The sequence below is a fragment of the Trematosphaeria pertusa genome, assembly GCF_010094035.1.
Source record: "Trematosphaeria pertusa strain CBS 122368 unplaced genomic scaffold BU26scaffold_17, whole genome shotgun sequence".
Taxonomy (NCBI): Eukaryota; Fungi; Ascomycota; class Dothideomycetes; order Pleosporales; family Trematosphaeriaceae; genus Trematosphaeria; species Trematosphaeria pertusa.
Window position 1 is genome coordinate 974,064 of NW_022987228.1, and position 16,207 is coordinate 990,270.

General features: G+C 50.4%; 5 protein-coding genes across 5 annotated transcripts in view; 3 read left to right on the forward strand and 2 right to left on the reverse strand.

The window, feature by feature from the left end:
* Positions 1-2,095: 2,095 nt before the first annotated feature.
* On the reverse strand, positions 2,096-3,156 carry BU26DRAFT_581784 (uncharacterized protein; the record flags this gene model as incomplete). The annotated part of the gene is made up of 4 exons (XM_033834505.1): positions 2,096-2,166; positions 2,478-2,620; positions 2,725-2,962; positions 3,123-3,156. The coding sequence occupies 4 exons, from the start codon at positions 3,154-3,156 to the stop codon at positions 2,096-2,098; spliced, it is 486 nt and encodes a 161-aa protein (XP_033678567.1).
* A 944-nt stretch (positions 3,157-4,100) lies between these two features.
* On the forward strand, positions 4,101-5,296 carry BU26DRAFT_493540 (uncharacterized protein; the record flags this gene model as incomplete). The annotated part of the gene is made up of 2 exons (XM_033826156.1): positions 4,101-4,555; positions 4,609-5,296. The coding sequence occupies 2 exons, from the start codon at positions 4,101-4,103 to the stop codon at positions 5,210-5,212; spliced, it is 1,059 nt and encodes a 352-aa protein (XP_033678568.1). The 3' UTR covers positions 5,213-5,296.
* A 5,419-nt stretch (positions 5,297-10,715) lies between these two features.
* On the reverse strand, positions 10,716-11,812 carry BU26DRAFT_119469 (uncharacterized protein). Its single transcript, XM_033819499.1, has 2 exons — positions 11,384-11,812; positions 10,716-11,292 (listed from the first exon to the last, which is right to left on the reverse strand). The coding sequence occupies exons 1-2, from the start codon at positions 11,641-11,643 to the stop codon at positions 10,998-11,000; spliced, it is 555 nt and encodes a 184-aa protein (XP_033678569.1). The 5' UTR covers positions 11,644-11,812; the 3' UTR covers positions 10,716-10,997.
* Positions 11,813-12,803: 991 nt separating this feature from the next.
* BU26DRAFT_581785 (uncharacterized protein) lies at positions 12,804-13,986 on the forward strand (the record flags this gene model as incomplete). Its single annotated transcript, XM_033834506.1, has 4 exons — positions 12,804-12,820; positions 12,865-13,186; positions 13,268-13,701; positions 13,758-13,986. 4 exons carry the CDS (start codon positions 12,804-12,806, stop codon positions 13,984-13,986), a joined length of 1,002 nt encoding a protein of 333 aa, XP_033678570.1.
* A 1,393-nt stretch (positions 13,987-15,379) lies between these two features.
* The window catches only part of BU26DRAFT_510066 (uncharacterized protein), a gene marked incomplete at both ends in the record, with an annotated part of 2,324 nt that continues 1,496 nt past the window's right edge, over positions 15,380-16,207 (forward strand). The window contains one exon of the mRNA XM_033827200.1: positions 15,380-16,138. Coding sequence (XP_033678571.1) covers positions 15,380-16,138 — 759 coding nt within the window. The remainder of the gene's footprint in view (positions 16,139-16,207) is intronic.

Here is a 16,207-nt window from a genome sequence, read left to right on the forward strand (position 1 = left end):
TAGAGAAGCTCTAGTAGATCTTCTAGATATATAAGTATACTTTCTTATCTATAAGATATTCTACTAATTATACTATTTTCTTAAGAGCGTCTAACGCCTTCTAGAATTCTTTATTAGTAAATAGAATATTCTAATATACGTGCTAGTAGCTCTATATATTATAGAATTCTATATATATCTAGTACTATTATACGTTAATACGTTATTAGATAGTTTCTAGAGTAAGATATTCTATATACGTAAAGTACTCTAGTATAATAGCTTTAACCTTAGTTAGGTACTATTCTAAGTTAATCTTACCTCTCTAGTATATTATATATTTCTTATTATAGTATACTATCTATATAAGACTATTATAGTTTACCTAAATTATCTAGACTATTTTCTTTTCTTTTAGATATTTTTATATAAAGTATTCTTTTTTACTATAAACTAGATATAGTTCTTTCTTAAAGTATTATACCTTTTTCTTACTCTATAGAGTCTATTTTCTCTTCTATAGAGTTTTAACTTAGTCTAAGTCTATAGAGTCTCTCTAGAATATAGTCTATAGTTATCTTATTCTAACTATTAATAGTATAGAGTAGTCTCTACTCTATTAATACTTTAGATTTTATTTATACTACTAGTTATTAATTTTTACTACTATTTCTATAGTGTTACTTAGGTTCTCTAGTTATTTAGCGTACGCGATATTATTCTTAACTAACTTCTTTAATTTTTTATAGAAGAGTTCTACTAGTATAAGGTTATTCTAGTCTAGGTAAGCGCTTAGCTACCTAAATATTACTACGTACTATAATACTAATCTAGTCTATTATAGTCTAAATAGCTTTTTCTACGCTATTTTATACGCGTTAACTTTTTTAAACGTTTCTCTAAGGTACTTTATAAACCTAGTCTAGTTTTTAAAGATTTTATCTATAAACTATTATATTTTCTTTATATTACTCTTATTTTCTAGCTAGTCTAATATATAGAGTTTAGCCTACGTAAAAGCTTCTTCTTTTATATTTATTATAGCTTCTAGAATCTTATCTTTATTCTATAGAAATACTATAGCGTTATATTATAGGTAGAGCTCTATAGCTACTAGAAATACGTTAAGGTTTTCTCTTTTTCTATTAAAACGTCTAGATAGAGTAATCTTAGCCTAGGTCTAGCGTTTTACTATAGCTAGCTCTTCTACCTAGTAAACGCTTATTTTCTAGAGTACTATAATAACTTATTAGAGTTCTATAATCTATTCTTCTATAGTTAGCTTCTAAGCTTAGGTCTTTCTAGCTTAGGTTCTAACTATTAATATAGTTATTCTACTCTTTAGCGTTAAGTAGTTATTTTATTATAAGCTATTCTCTTAACTAAGACTAAGACTTACTTTTTATAAGAGAAGGTAAGAGGTATACTTTAGGCTAGAATCTTTAGTAATAAAGAGGTAGAGGTAATAATACTATAAATTATAAGTCTCTATAGTAATTTAATAAATAAAGTAATAACTATAAGAAGCTATAAAAAGTAAGCTTCTTCTAGTTATATATATATATCTTTCTTAGCTAGATTAGGCGCTAAGGTCTAGCTTTTATAAATCTCTTAGATTAGATTCTAATCTATAAATTAGGTTCTAATCTCTTTAATCTATCTAATCTATATTATATAACTCTAATTATTTCTATAACTCTATATATAGTTTCTTATTCTATAACTCTAGGCTTAGCCTACTATTTTCTTTATTCTAGCTAGTTAACTCTATTTCTAATTCTATAATTATAATATTAGTCTCTAAATATAGCGTAATAACTATATTTTACTCTTCTAATAGCTTTCTACTATTATTTCTATTATCTTTATCTTTAGTAGAGAAATATATTAACTTTCTATATAAAAACTATAAATAACCTTTAAAGAGAGTAAAGCTACTATATAGTTATATAGAAGGTATCTAGCTTTATTTATATTCTTTTACTAATATTTCTAGCTTAATAGTCTATAAGCTATTTTATTATTTATTTAAAACTTTCTTCTCTAAGAAGAGTAAGTTACTAACCTATTATAAGCGCGTATATAGTTATATAGAATACTATTATTAGTAGCTCTATTAGTAGTAGGCTAGTTCTTTTAGAGGCGAGACTTTGCTTAATAGAGAGCTCTTACTTAATAGTAGAGTTGCTAGAAGAGGCTATAAGCAAGCGCGTTATATTCGCACTAAAGCTATAACAAGAGAAATAGCAAGAAGAGGGCGCGTAGAGAAGAGATAAGAGTAACTATTGTATAGAGATAAGCTGTATAGACTTAGAGCTATACAGAACTATGCAACTATGTTCTTTAGCTACTTCTTAGAATTAGCAGCATCTCCTAAGCTGCCCGCGGGCGTTGGGTCCTTATAGTATCAAGCTCGTGTTGCAGGCGTAGGGCCTCTTTCACCTGGGTGTTCTCCGCTGTCAGAGTCGCCGTCGTGACCCTGTCCCCACCGATCTTACGATCCTTCCCCCTGACTTGATGATCCACTTCTTTCAAAGCCACTTCGGCGTCGACAGTTTCCTTCTCGTGCTTCTCGGCTTCTCGACAGTGTAACGCAGCGAGTTCTCGAGGACCTGGGTCGGGCGTGCTCGCTCGAAAGCGTCTTTTCGAGAATTTTTGCTTCCTTTTGCAATGCTTCGGAGCGTGCTTCCGCGTCGCGCCTTTCGCGGTGAGCGCGTTCGATATGGACGAGCACGTTTTACCAACCGGGTTGTGATATAGTGGGTGCTGAGGGACAGGGGAACTCCAAAAGAGAACCGATATGGGATATCAGGAGAAGAAATTGGGCTCTTTAGATGAAGGATGATTGAGCCGTCGTCGATGTCGAGGGCCTGAAAAGTGTACGGTCGTCTAAGCTCCTTGGCAACTTCAAGGGCTCGGGCGCGTTCCAAGGACGAGCACACCATTGCCGTCAAGCTCATCGATGGCCGTGGTTGGCGCGAGGCTGTGTGGGTATATGATATGTACTGGGATGGCGGACGTAGAAGTGTGCAGTGCATAGCATGTCCTGATTTCCTTCGGACGTGGAAGGTCGGTGCAGCTTCTATGCACAGAAGTTTGACCACTGGTCAAACATGTGAAAGGCAGAGTTGTTGTTAACTTACCTGGCCATGCTCCACCAAGCACAAGGGCGCCCATGTGTCGCCCTCCCTTCCGAGGAGCTCCAAAACTTTTCCGTTCCGCCGGATGAAGCCGTTGAGGACGATCGAGACTGCGAGCGCGTCCGAGAGCGCGTACTTGTCATCGGTCCGCCGCCTATCGCGCGCATATCCTAAGGTGAATTAACAGACGAATAGGTGGGTGACCATAAGCGAACAATTGTACCTCAGACCTTTGTAGGTAAGCGAGCAAGTGGTGATGCGAGCTCTCTGATTGGCTCAAATAATTTTGTCGATGCGAGGGAGACCCACTTTTTGAAGCTCGATCTCGAAAATGATAATCTGGTCGTTCAGTCCATTATTCTGGCAGCGTTGCCTTGCTGTGGGTTGGTGTCTCCGGAGTGCTCATTGGGAGAACGGCTGCACCCAATAATTAGAAGTCGGAGGCACTCGAATTCACACATATCGCCCGCATCGACCTCCGCAAGTATTCTTGCAGGCTGCAGTGCCGGATAAGGTGTTCGGGCATAGGCGAGATCGAAACGACCCGCCCGGGCCGATCCCGGGCCTGACCTGGCACTATTCCGTACGAGGGCTAGCGTTTACTAGACTTGGCAAGAACTTTCAATCCACCATCACAACGCCGGACCCGCTGCATACACTCCACCTCTTCGTCCGCACCACACACACACTTCCTCTCTCTCTCTCTCTCCACGCACCTCTCCGCTCATGCCGAAACGCTTGCGGTCAAGCAGCTCTTCATCGGCCGGAGGCGACACCGACGCGCTGACCGCCAAACAGCCCGCCGCCAACCCCTCCCCGCGCTCCCCTCCCTGCTCCGGCTGCTCGCTGCCACTCACCCACACAAACGTCGGAGCCCTCTCCAGCCATAACCCGCGCTACTGGAAGCTACAGTCAACATCCAACTCTGCGTCGGCGTCTTCGGTGTCGGCGGGCGAATCGTCAGCCGCTTCCGAGTCGCCGATGAAGAAGAAGTGGGACAAACAGTCGAAGCTGGCTGCCTATGAAATCGATGTGGACACAACACACCCCTGGCCACAAGCGCTTCAGAGGCACATCGAGCAAGAGCTCTTCAAGCAGATCCCAGGCACGCGCTCGCCAAACGCAAAGAAGATAGTCGACCTCCGCCGACCTGCGGCCCTGGAGAATGAACCCGGAGCCAACCGCTTGCTCGAGCCGTTGCTATTGTTCTCGAATTCACCGCTGGCGGTTCCGGGCATAGCCTCTAAGCCGAATCACAATCTGGACCGCCAATTCCTCCCCAATGCTCCAAGCAAAATCATCGAGACTGAGTATGGCCTTCTTACACAACCACAGCCCGACACAGCGACCGGCTATCTATCCCCAACTGAGGCTGGCAAGTACACACCACGTCTGGCCACCGCATTTACAAAGGAGGAGCAGGCAATGTTGCGCCAGTGAGTAATCCCTGGGCCTGGCTTCACTACATACAGCTAAACTGACAGCGTAGCTTCACGCTAAATCCAGGCTTGTTGTTCCCGCTCCTTACCTCTCAATGGAAGCCCGCAAACGGCGAAGCTCACCAGGTCGCCATGTGCCAGACTGCCCGCGACGGCGCAGCCGTTGTCAACTACCTACACGACTACTACCAAATCGCCTACAATCGGCCCGCTACCGTTGTCGAGGCGCTGCACGTCTCCGTTACGTGCAACGTCGAGATTGTCAATATATGGCTACACTGGCGCGAGGATGACGGGGCTGGCCAGCCGAAGCATTACATGAAGTCAATCCACGCCTGTACCACGTGGACAGAGCCGCCGCTGCTCGAAGCGCGGGCTATCCTCAAGAACCTGGTCCGGTATGCCCTCGATGAGCGTGTCGCGTCCATCAAGGCAGCCCTGCCGCATTTCTACAACAACAAGCTGAAGATGAAGGGTCCGGGGTCGAGGCTCAAGGCCAATACGGGCAGGGGCTCCGCGGCATCCATTCGGCCACCTACGCCCATGTCAACTCCATTTTCGCCGCCACCCCAGGTCAGGCAGTCAATGCCGCCCCAGAAGAAGCGGAGGCCGGCAGAGGAGAGAGTCGAGAGCGAGGACGAGCTGCAGGTTTGAGTTATAATCGTGCGGCCTGGGTTATTGCGTCTTTGGGGTTCTGCTGGGCTGGCGCAAACGGATGTGCCATCATCAAGAGCGATGCGTGTAGGAGGGTTGGTTTTAGGTACGCTATCGCTGGATACACAGCCGCCCGATACTATACTGACCATATTCCCGGCCACGGCGAAGCCCAGGACGAGCGCCGGAATTGTTGCAAGCTCACCGCCACCTTGATCTAGATATCCACACAGACTTACGCGAACGGGACCCGTGCGGGCAATATGGATGGAGGACAGATGCTGTATACGGAACGCGAAGTGGGACGCCCTCTCTACGTGACATGCTGAAGAACACAGAAACCACTTTGACGCCCTCCCGATCAAGCCCAACATCACGCTCTCGATGCGGCTAACCCTGGGGAGCGGCGCGACATCAAGGTCTTGTTCGTCACCCCCTCCTCTTCATCGCTGGTCTGGTCGAAGACGCTCCGCGGGCACAGACAAGCCGTGACGCCAGTGCGTGAAGGGAGAAGGCGGCGATGAGGAGACGTAGCTTTATGACCGTGTCGTAGAGCTCGACAGCGGTCACGCGAGAACTCCGCGCCATTGGGCGTCGTCATACTTTGGAAAGGAATGAGCCCTTGGCGCTAACCTAGACCTTGACCTTCGCCCGTATCGAGTTCTTCTTCACATTGCGCTCGACATCTAGCAGCTCAAGCTCGACAGCTCAGTCAGGCATCCGAGACCGGCGCTTGATCACTGACTTGGAGGCCGACACGCTTCCGCTAAACAATAGGTAGTGCGTGGCACCAGTCTTAGGCAGCTAGAACTCAAGCTACGCCGGCGAACCTGACCTCTACCACGATCTTCAAACCTCGCCGTCCCCCACACCACTTAGACGCACCGTCTTCCAAAGAAATTCTTCGTGCTCGAGCCGGCTCCTCCTATCTCGAACTTTCCCTCACTTTAGAGAGCGTCGACTGGGGCTTCTCGGCCTCAGATGCAGCTACCCCAAAAATGCTGCTCATCGCCGCAGGCCTGCTTCAGAAAATTCCTCGGTCGGTGTGTTTGTTCTCTTGAGTGAAAGCGCATGGCGGAGTGTAGAAGCTTCAGGCCTTACGCTTTGCGTGGTATGACAATTTATCACTACCGCCACCCGCTGCTGCAGGGAAAGCCACTTGTATGACAATGCCCCCCCGAAAGGGCGGACGTTCCCGGGAGAGACTATCTACCTTCGAGAACCGACAAGCTCGAGGTCAGGTATAGAGTCCAGCACCTAGAGCTTGAGGGCGTCAATAACGCTCGCCAAAATTCGCCTTACACGCCGTTCTTGCGGGAAGCCAAGGCACAAGAAGGCATGGGGATGGACTAAAATTCATCGAGCTACATCTCCCAGGGTTCTCGGACAGTCGAGCAATGCTGACCAGGTCGGATAGGCGGAATGCAGAGTGCAGAGGATTAGCACCGGGGTTTTGGAAGTAACCGAGATGATTAGCACAGAGGGTTGGAGCATTCAGCTGCGAGGTTAAGAACGGGAGTGTGTAGAAGAGGCTTTCTAGAGTAAATTACGACCGCTGCATTTGCAAACTATTTCCTTGAACTTTGCACATTGTTTATACATTGACGAGATCTCGGTAACGGGTTTTAGAAAGTAATGCAGACAGGGCGCGAGAGGGGAGGGGAGAAAAGGAGGAACGTTTGGACGTCGAATGTTAGACGGGGATAATCCTGCGGCGGGTGATATGGTATAAGAAGAGGGTTAAGGAGCTGGACGATGAAATGCTGGCAGGAAGATGATAAGAAGCAAGAGGATGCGCGACGAAGCTAAAGAGCCAGGGAACGAGGACGACGAATAGTTGTCGTGTTTTTCACCGTCTTTTGAAGTAGTGAAAGCGGGACGTGGTCTTAGTCGCTGTATAGGGACACGAATCCGAGCAGATGCCGATTCAACTATTAAGTTATAGACCATGATTAGAGGTGGCGTCTCTCATTTGATGACCTACACCGAGTTTAGATTAACTGGAGGGTGCAGTCTAGATGTGTCTGCATTAAGACCGCGCTTTTCTCAGCATCTGTCGAGGGGTGCGCGGGGAGTGACCGACTTTCTCGAATGGCCGTTGCTGGATGATTATTCGAAGCTTAGAATTATCCACGAGACGGTGACCTGCTTTCGAAACTAAGGCACGTCAATTATTTTGTGATTCACAGGCGCTGCTGGTGAATTGTCGTCGCTTAGATTGCTACAGAGCGACATAATTGCTAATTGGAGAAGTTGCCAATATAGATGTTAATTCTGTTGCGCCTTAAGCTACACACCCGCCTCTACCCTAGTGTAAAGCCCTCGTTTGACTTACCAGGTGTCGCTGCTCCGCTCGTACAATTCGTTCTCATCCGCAGGCGCCGGCGCTGGCACTCCATTGAATCTAGAGGGTTCTCTTGATGCACTCAACCTAGGATCAGAGTCGGCTAGACTATGTCGCCAGGCCGCGTCCGCGACCTTTGCGGAAAGGAAGACATTTATCCGTCAGTCACATCATTCGTACGGCTCCTGCAAGTTGACGCTACGGCATCATCCTGAGCCGTACATCAACGTCCCCGAAACCCTCACCACCTTGTCGTCTCTTTACTTTCACTAATGCGCTATCCCTCGAATAACGCGGCCGTCTAAATGGCCTGCGAACGGCTATCTCTCGTCATACATATTCTTCTGATCCACGCTTAGAAAGACTGCACAGCATTAAGATGGGTTGATTGGTTGGTGGTGCCATGCGCTCCTCAGGGCGCTTCCAGCCGATTTTTCGGTCTTGCGATCTGAGAAAATCCGCGCTATGCACCATTCTGGCAGGAGGGTGCGAAAGACGTAGCATTGAGACGCGTCGGTTTGTGGTGCCATGCGCCTTTGCTAAAATGAAGTTCTAGATAGCGCTTAGTGAATGGTGAATGGTGAATGGTGAATAGTGAATAGTAAATAGTGAATAGTGAATAGTAAGTAGAGAATGGTGAACGGTGAATAGTAAACAGTGTCCTGTTTTAATCCGCGAGCACTCCCAGCTAATTCTCGGTTTTGCGATCCAAGAAAAAATCCACGCTCTGCACACTTTCCAGCCGGAAGATTTAAGGAAGCAGGAGGGCCCGAGGGGGTCAGCTTGCATGGGATAAGATATTGCGCAAAGCGAGTCCGGGGCGCTTGCTGTCTAGAACTTTCTAGCGTCTTAACCACCAGCTTGCCTTTACGGATGTCTTGCTGCAGAACCTCTTCCCGAGCAGTCTGGTCAAGAGTCGCTCCGACAGCTTTCTTCATAGCGGATCAATCCTCTCTTGCTCTCTTCATTGCGGACATTCTCGTCCGACAAACGTCGCTCTGGCCAGGAGTTTGTAGCAGCCTCCGATCCTCCTCTATCGAGACCCTGGGGTCAAGCGTTGACTACGGTGCGTGGCTCGATGCCGAGCGTAATACTGACCATAGCCGCGGATCGGATCGCGGCGTAGCGAATCTCGTCACAGCTAAGATGGCTCGCAGCTTAGGCCCTTTCGTCGCCGCGTTAGCGCAGGTGTAGGTGTGTAGGCGCGAAGGGTTATAATTCAGTGGCTCCGCTTCGGTGTTGCAGAAGGGGGTTCAATTCACCCTCGTGCCTCCCTTCTCAGCCTCATAATAGCCTACTTTTTCTTCGTGCGTGAAGGCCGTCGTGACGTTTTACGCTCCCCTCTTTGTTTTAGTTTAACTGCACACCGTGAGATAGTTACATGCACGATGAAGCACTATCATGGAATACCGGCATTCCAAGGTTCCTATCGGTCCGAGACCTACATAGCCTAGCCTGAAGAGCTCCAGCGTATAATCCGCAATTACGCCGCACTCGCATTACCCACTGGAGGACCCCAGGATATTATTTATAGATTTTCCAGCCTGAAGAGCTTTAGCGTACAATCCGCAGTCATTGCGCACTCGCATTGCCCATTGAAGGTCCCCAGGATGTCATTTCTAGATCTTTGCACCTGAAGAGCTTCAGCATACAATCCGCAATTACCTTGCACCCGCTGCGTGCACACTATACATTCCAGAACTCGCCGCCGGCGTGGGCGAAGGGAGAAGCCGAGGAGGCGGCATGCTCAATCTGCACGAATGGCCGCATTACCCACTGAAGGACACTAGGACGTCGTGTACAAAGCGTCTAGCGTGAAGAGTTTCGGTATACGATCCTCGGTCGCCTCGCGCCCGCATTGTCCACTGAAGGACCACAGGATGTCGTTTACGGAGGTTCCAGCTAGTTCGCGCTCGTTGCATGTATGCCTGTATACGAACTTTGCTCGCTCTAGTTTCACGGCTCCGTTCGAAGCGGGCCGGCCGGCATCCGCACGCTCCTTAGATTCCTTGTCTGCTCGTTAGAGGACTCACTTGTGGTATTTGCGGGAATTTCGAGCAAGCCAAAACCCTGCGAAGTCGTTGGGGTTGAAGAATATGCTGACAATGAAGGCGTCTCAGGTTATATCCACGGTCCTCTACCCGAGCCCGCCGACGTCAAGAACGACGATTTCGTTATCCTCGCCAGCCGCGTTCACCTCACCGTGCTACAATACTAGATATTGGACCCTTTGGACCCTTCGAGTTCTCAATGGGAGCCTGCTCAGTCCTTCAAGGGAGTTCCCGGGCTCTTGCGGGATTTCCACAAGGAGCATCCCGATGCCGCAGGACCTCCGATGCGGCTACATCTCTGGCTCAAAGGAGAGGGCCAGGAAATACCCCATGATGATGATGCGGTTGCGATCAAGGGAGCGTCGCGGCGGAAGAAGACGGCGTAGATGGAAGCCAGGGAGGCGCGGACTCGAGGATGCACACTCGGGAATGGAGGTTGAGATAAGGTTGGGTGGCGACGTGTCAGCGGGCCTTAGCCCAGAATAATTGGTTGCTTGGAGGTCGGGTCGGGCCGGGCCATGGTGGGATTTAGGCTGGGAGCTAGCGACTCGGGAATGTATCCCTGGATCCATCCCTTCCTTTGGCTTATTTTATTCGTTGCCCGCCCCTTCATGTATGCTACACCAGCACGCAAGCTCCAAGAACAAAACGTTTGCCGCTTCAATCCCGTCGCACGCTTCTGCTTTCCATACTCTACCTACAAACGGAATGAAAAGGGCATGTGGGAGACAACAAACATTTCCGCTGTCCATCTGCATCCAATCGCGACCCAAACACCCCTCACGACCACTCCCTGGCACTTCTTCCTTTTCTAACGTCTTCTTCATCTTCTTTAACTACCCACCCACGCTCCAGCTTAAATCCATACGGAATAAACGGCACTTCGCACCATCCTTGGTCTATACACCAAGCCTTCTCTTCCGGCGTTATCGGCGTTAGAAAGTCCCTTCCCAACAATGTCGCCTTTAGATGATTCCACAAGCCTCTATGGTAAAGTCGGAAGGCTATGTCGAAAGGATGCCAGGATGCCACGGGCGGCGAGTCCCAGAACAGATGTTCGGCCGAGGGCAGCTCGTGCCTATGCTTAATGGTCTCCACGTAAGGAGCCAAGGCATCCGGTAGGCGGCATGGAGGGCATGTTGCGCGATACTCGTCGGCCGTCTGCGGAGCGCGTCTCTAGTGCGCGGGGATAAAGGCGGCGGTAGAGTGTTCCCAGGCCGTGCGACGAAGGCCGCACCAGCAACGTCGGGCCTCCCCTATAGCGACCTGCTCTGTGGCAAGAACCGTGCCACTCGGCGGCGTACTCCTCCGCTCCTTGTGATCCTCAATCTCCCGTTTCATATCATGGGCGTAGGAACGCCGGTACCAGTTATCGCCAAAGGCTCGCGCGTTAACCCACTTGATCATTTGGGAAGAAGCAGTCGGTGAGGCCTTGTGTGCCAACCATACTAACTCGTGCTCGCGCCGCATGTCTTCGTAGGTGAAGTTGACGCCGTAGCCGGGATGCATCATCGCTTTGTCTATGTGGTAGCATTTGGAGATGCGGCGGTAGGCTTTGTTGACATCGCGTTGCAAGTAGGGGTGGGTGTAGTAGCGGCGTGGCGGAAGGCACAGGATCTCGGTCGGCACGGTGGCGGAGGGGTTGTGGAATGAGGGCGGCGGACGGCAGCCCGGCGCGTAGGGGACTGGGCGAGAAGTTAGCAGGGGGAACAATAGGAAGGAAGCGTGTAGTGGAGTGAGTACTCACGCAGCGCCGGTGAGTCGGGGGCAGAGTACCAGCCGATCAAGTTGGGGATGCAGTAGCAGGAGAAGACCAGTATGAATGCTAGCGCCCCGGCGGCCCAGCGTGGGTGGGAGCGCGGCATGCGCTGCATGCGCTCGACGTATTCGGCAACGCGGGGACGCACATGCTCAATGCATGCGGCAACGCTCTCCGTCATGTACCAGGGCGCCTCGGGCATGTCGGGCGCCTCGGGCGTGTCGGGCAGGTCGTGAACGGGCGTCGTGCGAGGCCGGTCGCGCCGGACGGGCGGCATGGCGGGAGTCGAAACGAGGCAGAGGCAGAGGCAGAGGCCGAGTGGCCAAGAGAGAGGAAGCTGTTGCAGCTCATGTTGGGCGAGCAGAGGGCCTGATGTACGTGTGCGGTGCCGTCTTTTCTTTGTGTGGTGTCCCTGTATGGTTTTTTTGGTGTCTCTTTGCGTGGTGTCTCCCGAGGTCGTTGCCGCCGGGCTCCTTTGTCTCTTGGCAGCCACGCCAAGCCACGGCAGTCTTGGCGCTCTCTTTGCCGCTCGGCGACGCTTTGACGCGGCTACTGCCTCACGTGACTCACGCCAGTCTCCCGTCCCATTGCAGCCAGCCTCGTCGCCGCCATGACCTATTCCTTTGACGCAGCCAGCTTCAACTCGTCGCCATGGCCTCTCTCTTCAACGCAGCCAGCGAGCCTCGTGCTCGTCGCCACCACCGTCTGTCGTCGCCCAACGCCGTCTCTCTTTGACGCAGCTACTGGCCTCACGCCCAGTCGCTGCCATTGCCCGTCTCAATACAACGTCTCTCTTTGACGCAGCAAGCCTCATCGCCGCCATGCCTCGTGCTCACCGTCGCCATGGACTCTCTTTGACCTAGCCAGCGAGCTTCGCCGTCCTGGCCCGTCTCAACACGTCGTCTCTCTTTGACGCAGCGAGCGAGTTCTTGTGCTCGTCGCTATGGCCTCTCTCGCCGTCCTGGCCCGTCTCGACACATCCTCTCTCTTTGACGCCCATCGCCGCCATAGCCTATTCTGGTTCTCTTTGACGCAGCCACCAGCCTCGCACCCAGCCGCCGCCATGGCACGTCTCGATACAACGTCCTCTTTCCTCGGCTTTTGCTGAGGAGGGCTTGGGTGGATGGAGAGTTACTTCTGGCGGCGTTGTTTTCCTAATTCCCTGTTTCCTTTGCCCGAAAGCACATATTCCCGGGTATACCCCTGACCAGTCCCCCATTTCGCTATCTTGCTGATGCGGGATTGTTCTCCCAGCCTGTCATTCACTGCTGTCTTTGTGATGCGAAGTCGTGCCTCTCGAAATAGAACGCTACCTGTCTGCTACATAGAATCCTATCATTATATACTATCATCTCTTCACATCGTCCTCGTCCTTGGGTATTTTCCTGCGCTATGAAGATGCTCACTCTTTGTCATGAACGGCATGCTCAAAACAGCATGTGTACGGCAGATAGGTTAGCCAAGACGGATAGCTGCATGCACAGAAAACTCCTTCAAGTGTCCTCACAGCGAACGAATCCTTCGATCTATCAATCGCGATGGAATTATCAAACAGCAGCAGCAACGCCACGAACGAGAGCGGTGGCGGTCAAAAGGGCAACAGCGCAACCACATCTGGTTTCGACCGCATAGCCAATGCTGCGAACGCTACCCCTGCAGAACCGTCGAGTAGTATCAGCAGCAAGCTCAAAGATGCTACATCCGACGGCCATGGCGCTTCATCAACTCCTTTCAACAGCCGAAGCGAGTACTCGCCGCCCGAAAGCAGTAGGGAGGGCAAGTCCAAAGATACTACGCCCAGCAATCATGGACACCTACTTGTAAGTGATATCGGGGTGCTTATACGCTTGCGTCGACTGCTGGGCTACATCTGGACGAGCTTTGCTGACCCCAACGTGCAGGGAAGCCCAAGTAATAATGCATCATTGCCACAGCAGCCAGAACTCTCCACCTCTGCGAACGCGAGCTCACACCACGGACTCCCACTGCCACACCGGCCCGCGCGCCAAACCAGCAACGCATTAGCATCCAGCGCATCTACTAACGCTAGAATTAGCAAGCGCAAAGCCTCAGCCTCGTCCCCGCTGCCCTCTCCGAACGTGACCGCAACCGCAAATGGCAAACCGCGCATCCCCATACCCGTACCCACTGCCCGCTTGAACACTTCCACCGTGAGCATGGCACTTTACAAGCAGGTTGTGGAACAGAACAAGTGGCTTGCGGCGCGGAACGCGGAGCTGGAAGCTGAGAATAAGAGGCTGGGGAGTGTGGTTGGCGGGTTGCGCGATAGGGTGCTCGGGATGAAGCTAGAGAGGTTGGGGGTGGGGATTGGGTAGTGGGTTGTGGGATTGATGTTGTGGAAGGGGGAGTAGGTGGTGATGCGTGCGGTAGTACATGTGAAGGTCGAGAGGGGGAGCGTGGTACAATAGAACGTGACCTGGTTGAGGATGGTAAAGCGAGGGTAGTGACGAACATGCCTGGTGCTTTTGAAAGTACGGACGAGCTGTATGCGGATGTGGACGCAGACGCCGACACCAACGCCGACCCGTCTACGAGACTGCAGTACCTGTTGGTGAATGGGGGTGGAATTCAGCTGAGCGTCCAAGACAGAGGGACGTAGACCGCATCTGCCTGTGCTAAGGAGGGGGAATGAATGAATAATCAGTTGCTTAATTCTTCTCTTCGAAATCAACTCAATTATAGATAAGATGTCCAAAGTTAGTACAGCTGTAATTACTTGCGTGCGTATGTGTTTACAAGAGCGTCTACGAGAGAAAGAACGATGACCATACCTATATCCACTTTAGCTCCAGTCCAGCTCCAGCTCCGCTTCCAGCTCCGGCTCCAGCTCCCCAATCCTCAACCCCCCTTCAACTGCGACATAGCAGACTGGAACTCTTCCTTCCTTCGGGTGATCGGGGTAATCGGGGTTAGGATTTCTGAACTACGACGCGCGAAACGAACCGCCGCCTGCTTGCCTGCTTGCCTGACTGGGCAGGGCTAAAAGGTACCTTTGACGACTGCCAGCCAGAGACGCGGATTCAGATACAGATATCTGCCAGATACAGATGTGAGGTTTTCGCCAGCCGGTGGGAGGGAGCTCAGGATTGTCGGGCTGGGCTGGGAACGCGTATAGTCATCCTCATCCATCGACCCCTCCCTCTCTCTCTTCCCCTGCATCTTCTCATCGCTTTATAACTTCGCTGCAAGAGGGTAAGTCCGCAAGCAAACCCCCACCGCGATTCCAGCCGTGCAAGAAGTGCGGAGCCGTCATCACTCCATACCTTCCTTCCTAGATTTCAGTAGAGTCCATACATGTACTATTATAGCCTCGCTTTACTAGTTAGTAAATTATATTAATTTACTACTAGTAGAGGAGAAGAATAATAATAAGGGCTAGGCGTAGATCTTTCTTTCTTTCTTTCTTTCTTTCTTTCTTTCTTTCTTTCTTTCTTTCTTTCTTTCTTTCTTTCTTTCTTTGTACAATAGAATAAAATAAAAATTTTTAAAAAAAAACCTTCGCTAGCCTATCTACTAGCATCCTTTCACTATAAGTTCTCCCCCTTCCCCGAACATGGCGAGTTAAAGAAACTGCAGCATTATTCTGTACCCAAGTACTGTCGCGGTAGCTCCCAAATCTACAAAATCTCCAGACTTAGGCTATAGTAGTAGCCCACCTCGCTCCTCAACAACTTCGATTGAGCATTCCTCAACGCTGGAGTCCGACTCTCAAGGTCACCATCCTTAAACGCCACCAAGTCACCAAACACAATCGACTTCGTGTACGCCTCCGACAGCCCGATACATCTGCTTATCAGAAACCCCATCACGCGAATTCCTGGACCCCTCAACTTCCATCGAGTGTCTCTCAACCCCGGAATTCGACTCGAGATTACCGTCCCCAAACACCATCGACTCCGTGTACGTCTCTAATAGCCCGCTACATCAAATCATCGGAAAACCCATCACGCGGACTCCCAAACCCCTCAAGCCCTACTGTGGTACCAGCAGTCATGCACTTACTCTCCCCTTCTGAAGAGGCTCTTCTCGACCTTCGCACGTTCAGAGCGGACCCAGCAGAAGCAGTCATGCTGCAGGACATTCCAACAGCTATCATAACCGAAGCATTCAAAGAAGCTCAAACACGCAAGCTGCCCGAATGGAACATCCTCTCCTCTTTCCATGAAGACTTCAGGTATCCTCTCGGCGACATAAACAATACAAAGTACCGGATCGCGGTCCACTTCAATAACATCTGCAACGAAGACGATGACAATATTATGGAGTCTGCGGAGGACCTTCCCCCAATTGCAAAGCTCTGGATTACACCAGAACAATACACGAAGCCGGTTAGCTCGGGGTTCGTCGAGTGTCGCGATGTATTCGCTCTCCGCCCGAAGCGTGTGACCATCCCCGGCAAAGGTGAAATTCTTGGCTTGCAATTTGGACACATTGAGCACTACACTGCAAACAGCCAATGGAAGCAGAGTGGCGTTATTGTCTTCGCGAAGGTTGATGGCGACACTGGAAAGGCCAAGGGTGGACTCTACTGCATCAAGGCTAAGGCGATAGAGGGCATGGAGTGGCTCGGGACCTCGCCCGATACCGCAATCATCCGCGACCTATGTGGGCCTGGCTCTTCGAACTGGGGCCGCATAATCAGCTTGGACTCTATTTGTGGAGGAGAGGATGGCGACAATCAGGATTGCGACGAGGTGATGTTTGTTGCAGATCGGGTTCTTTCGAACAACGAGCAATGGTGGATTGCACCGGTTTGAGTTTGCGACAACGAGCAATGGTGGATTGCACCGGTTTGAGCTTGAGACAACGAGCAATGGTGG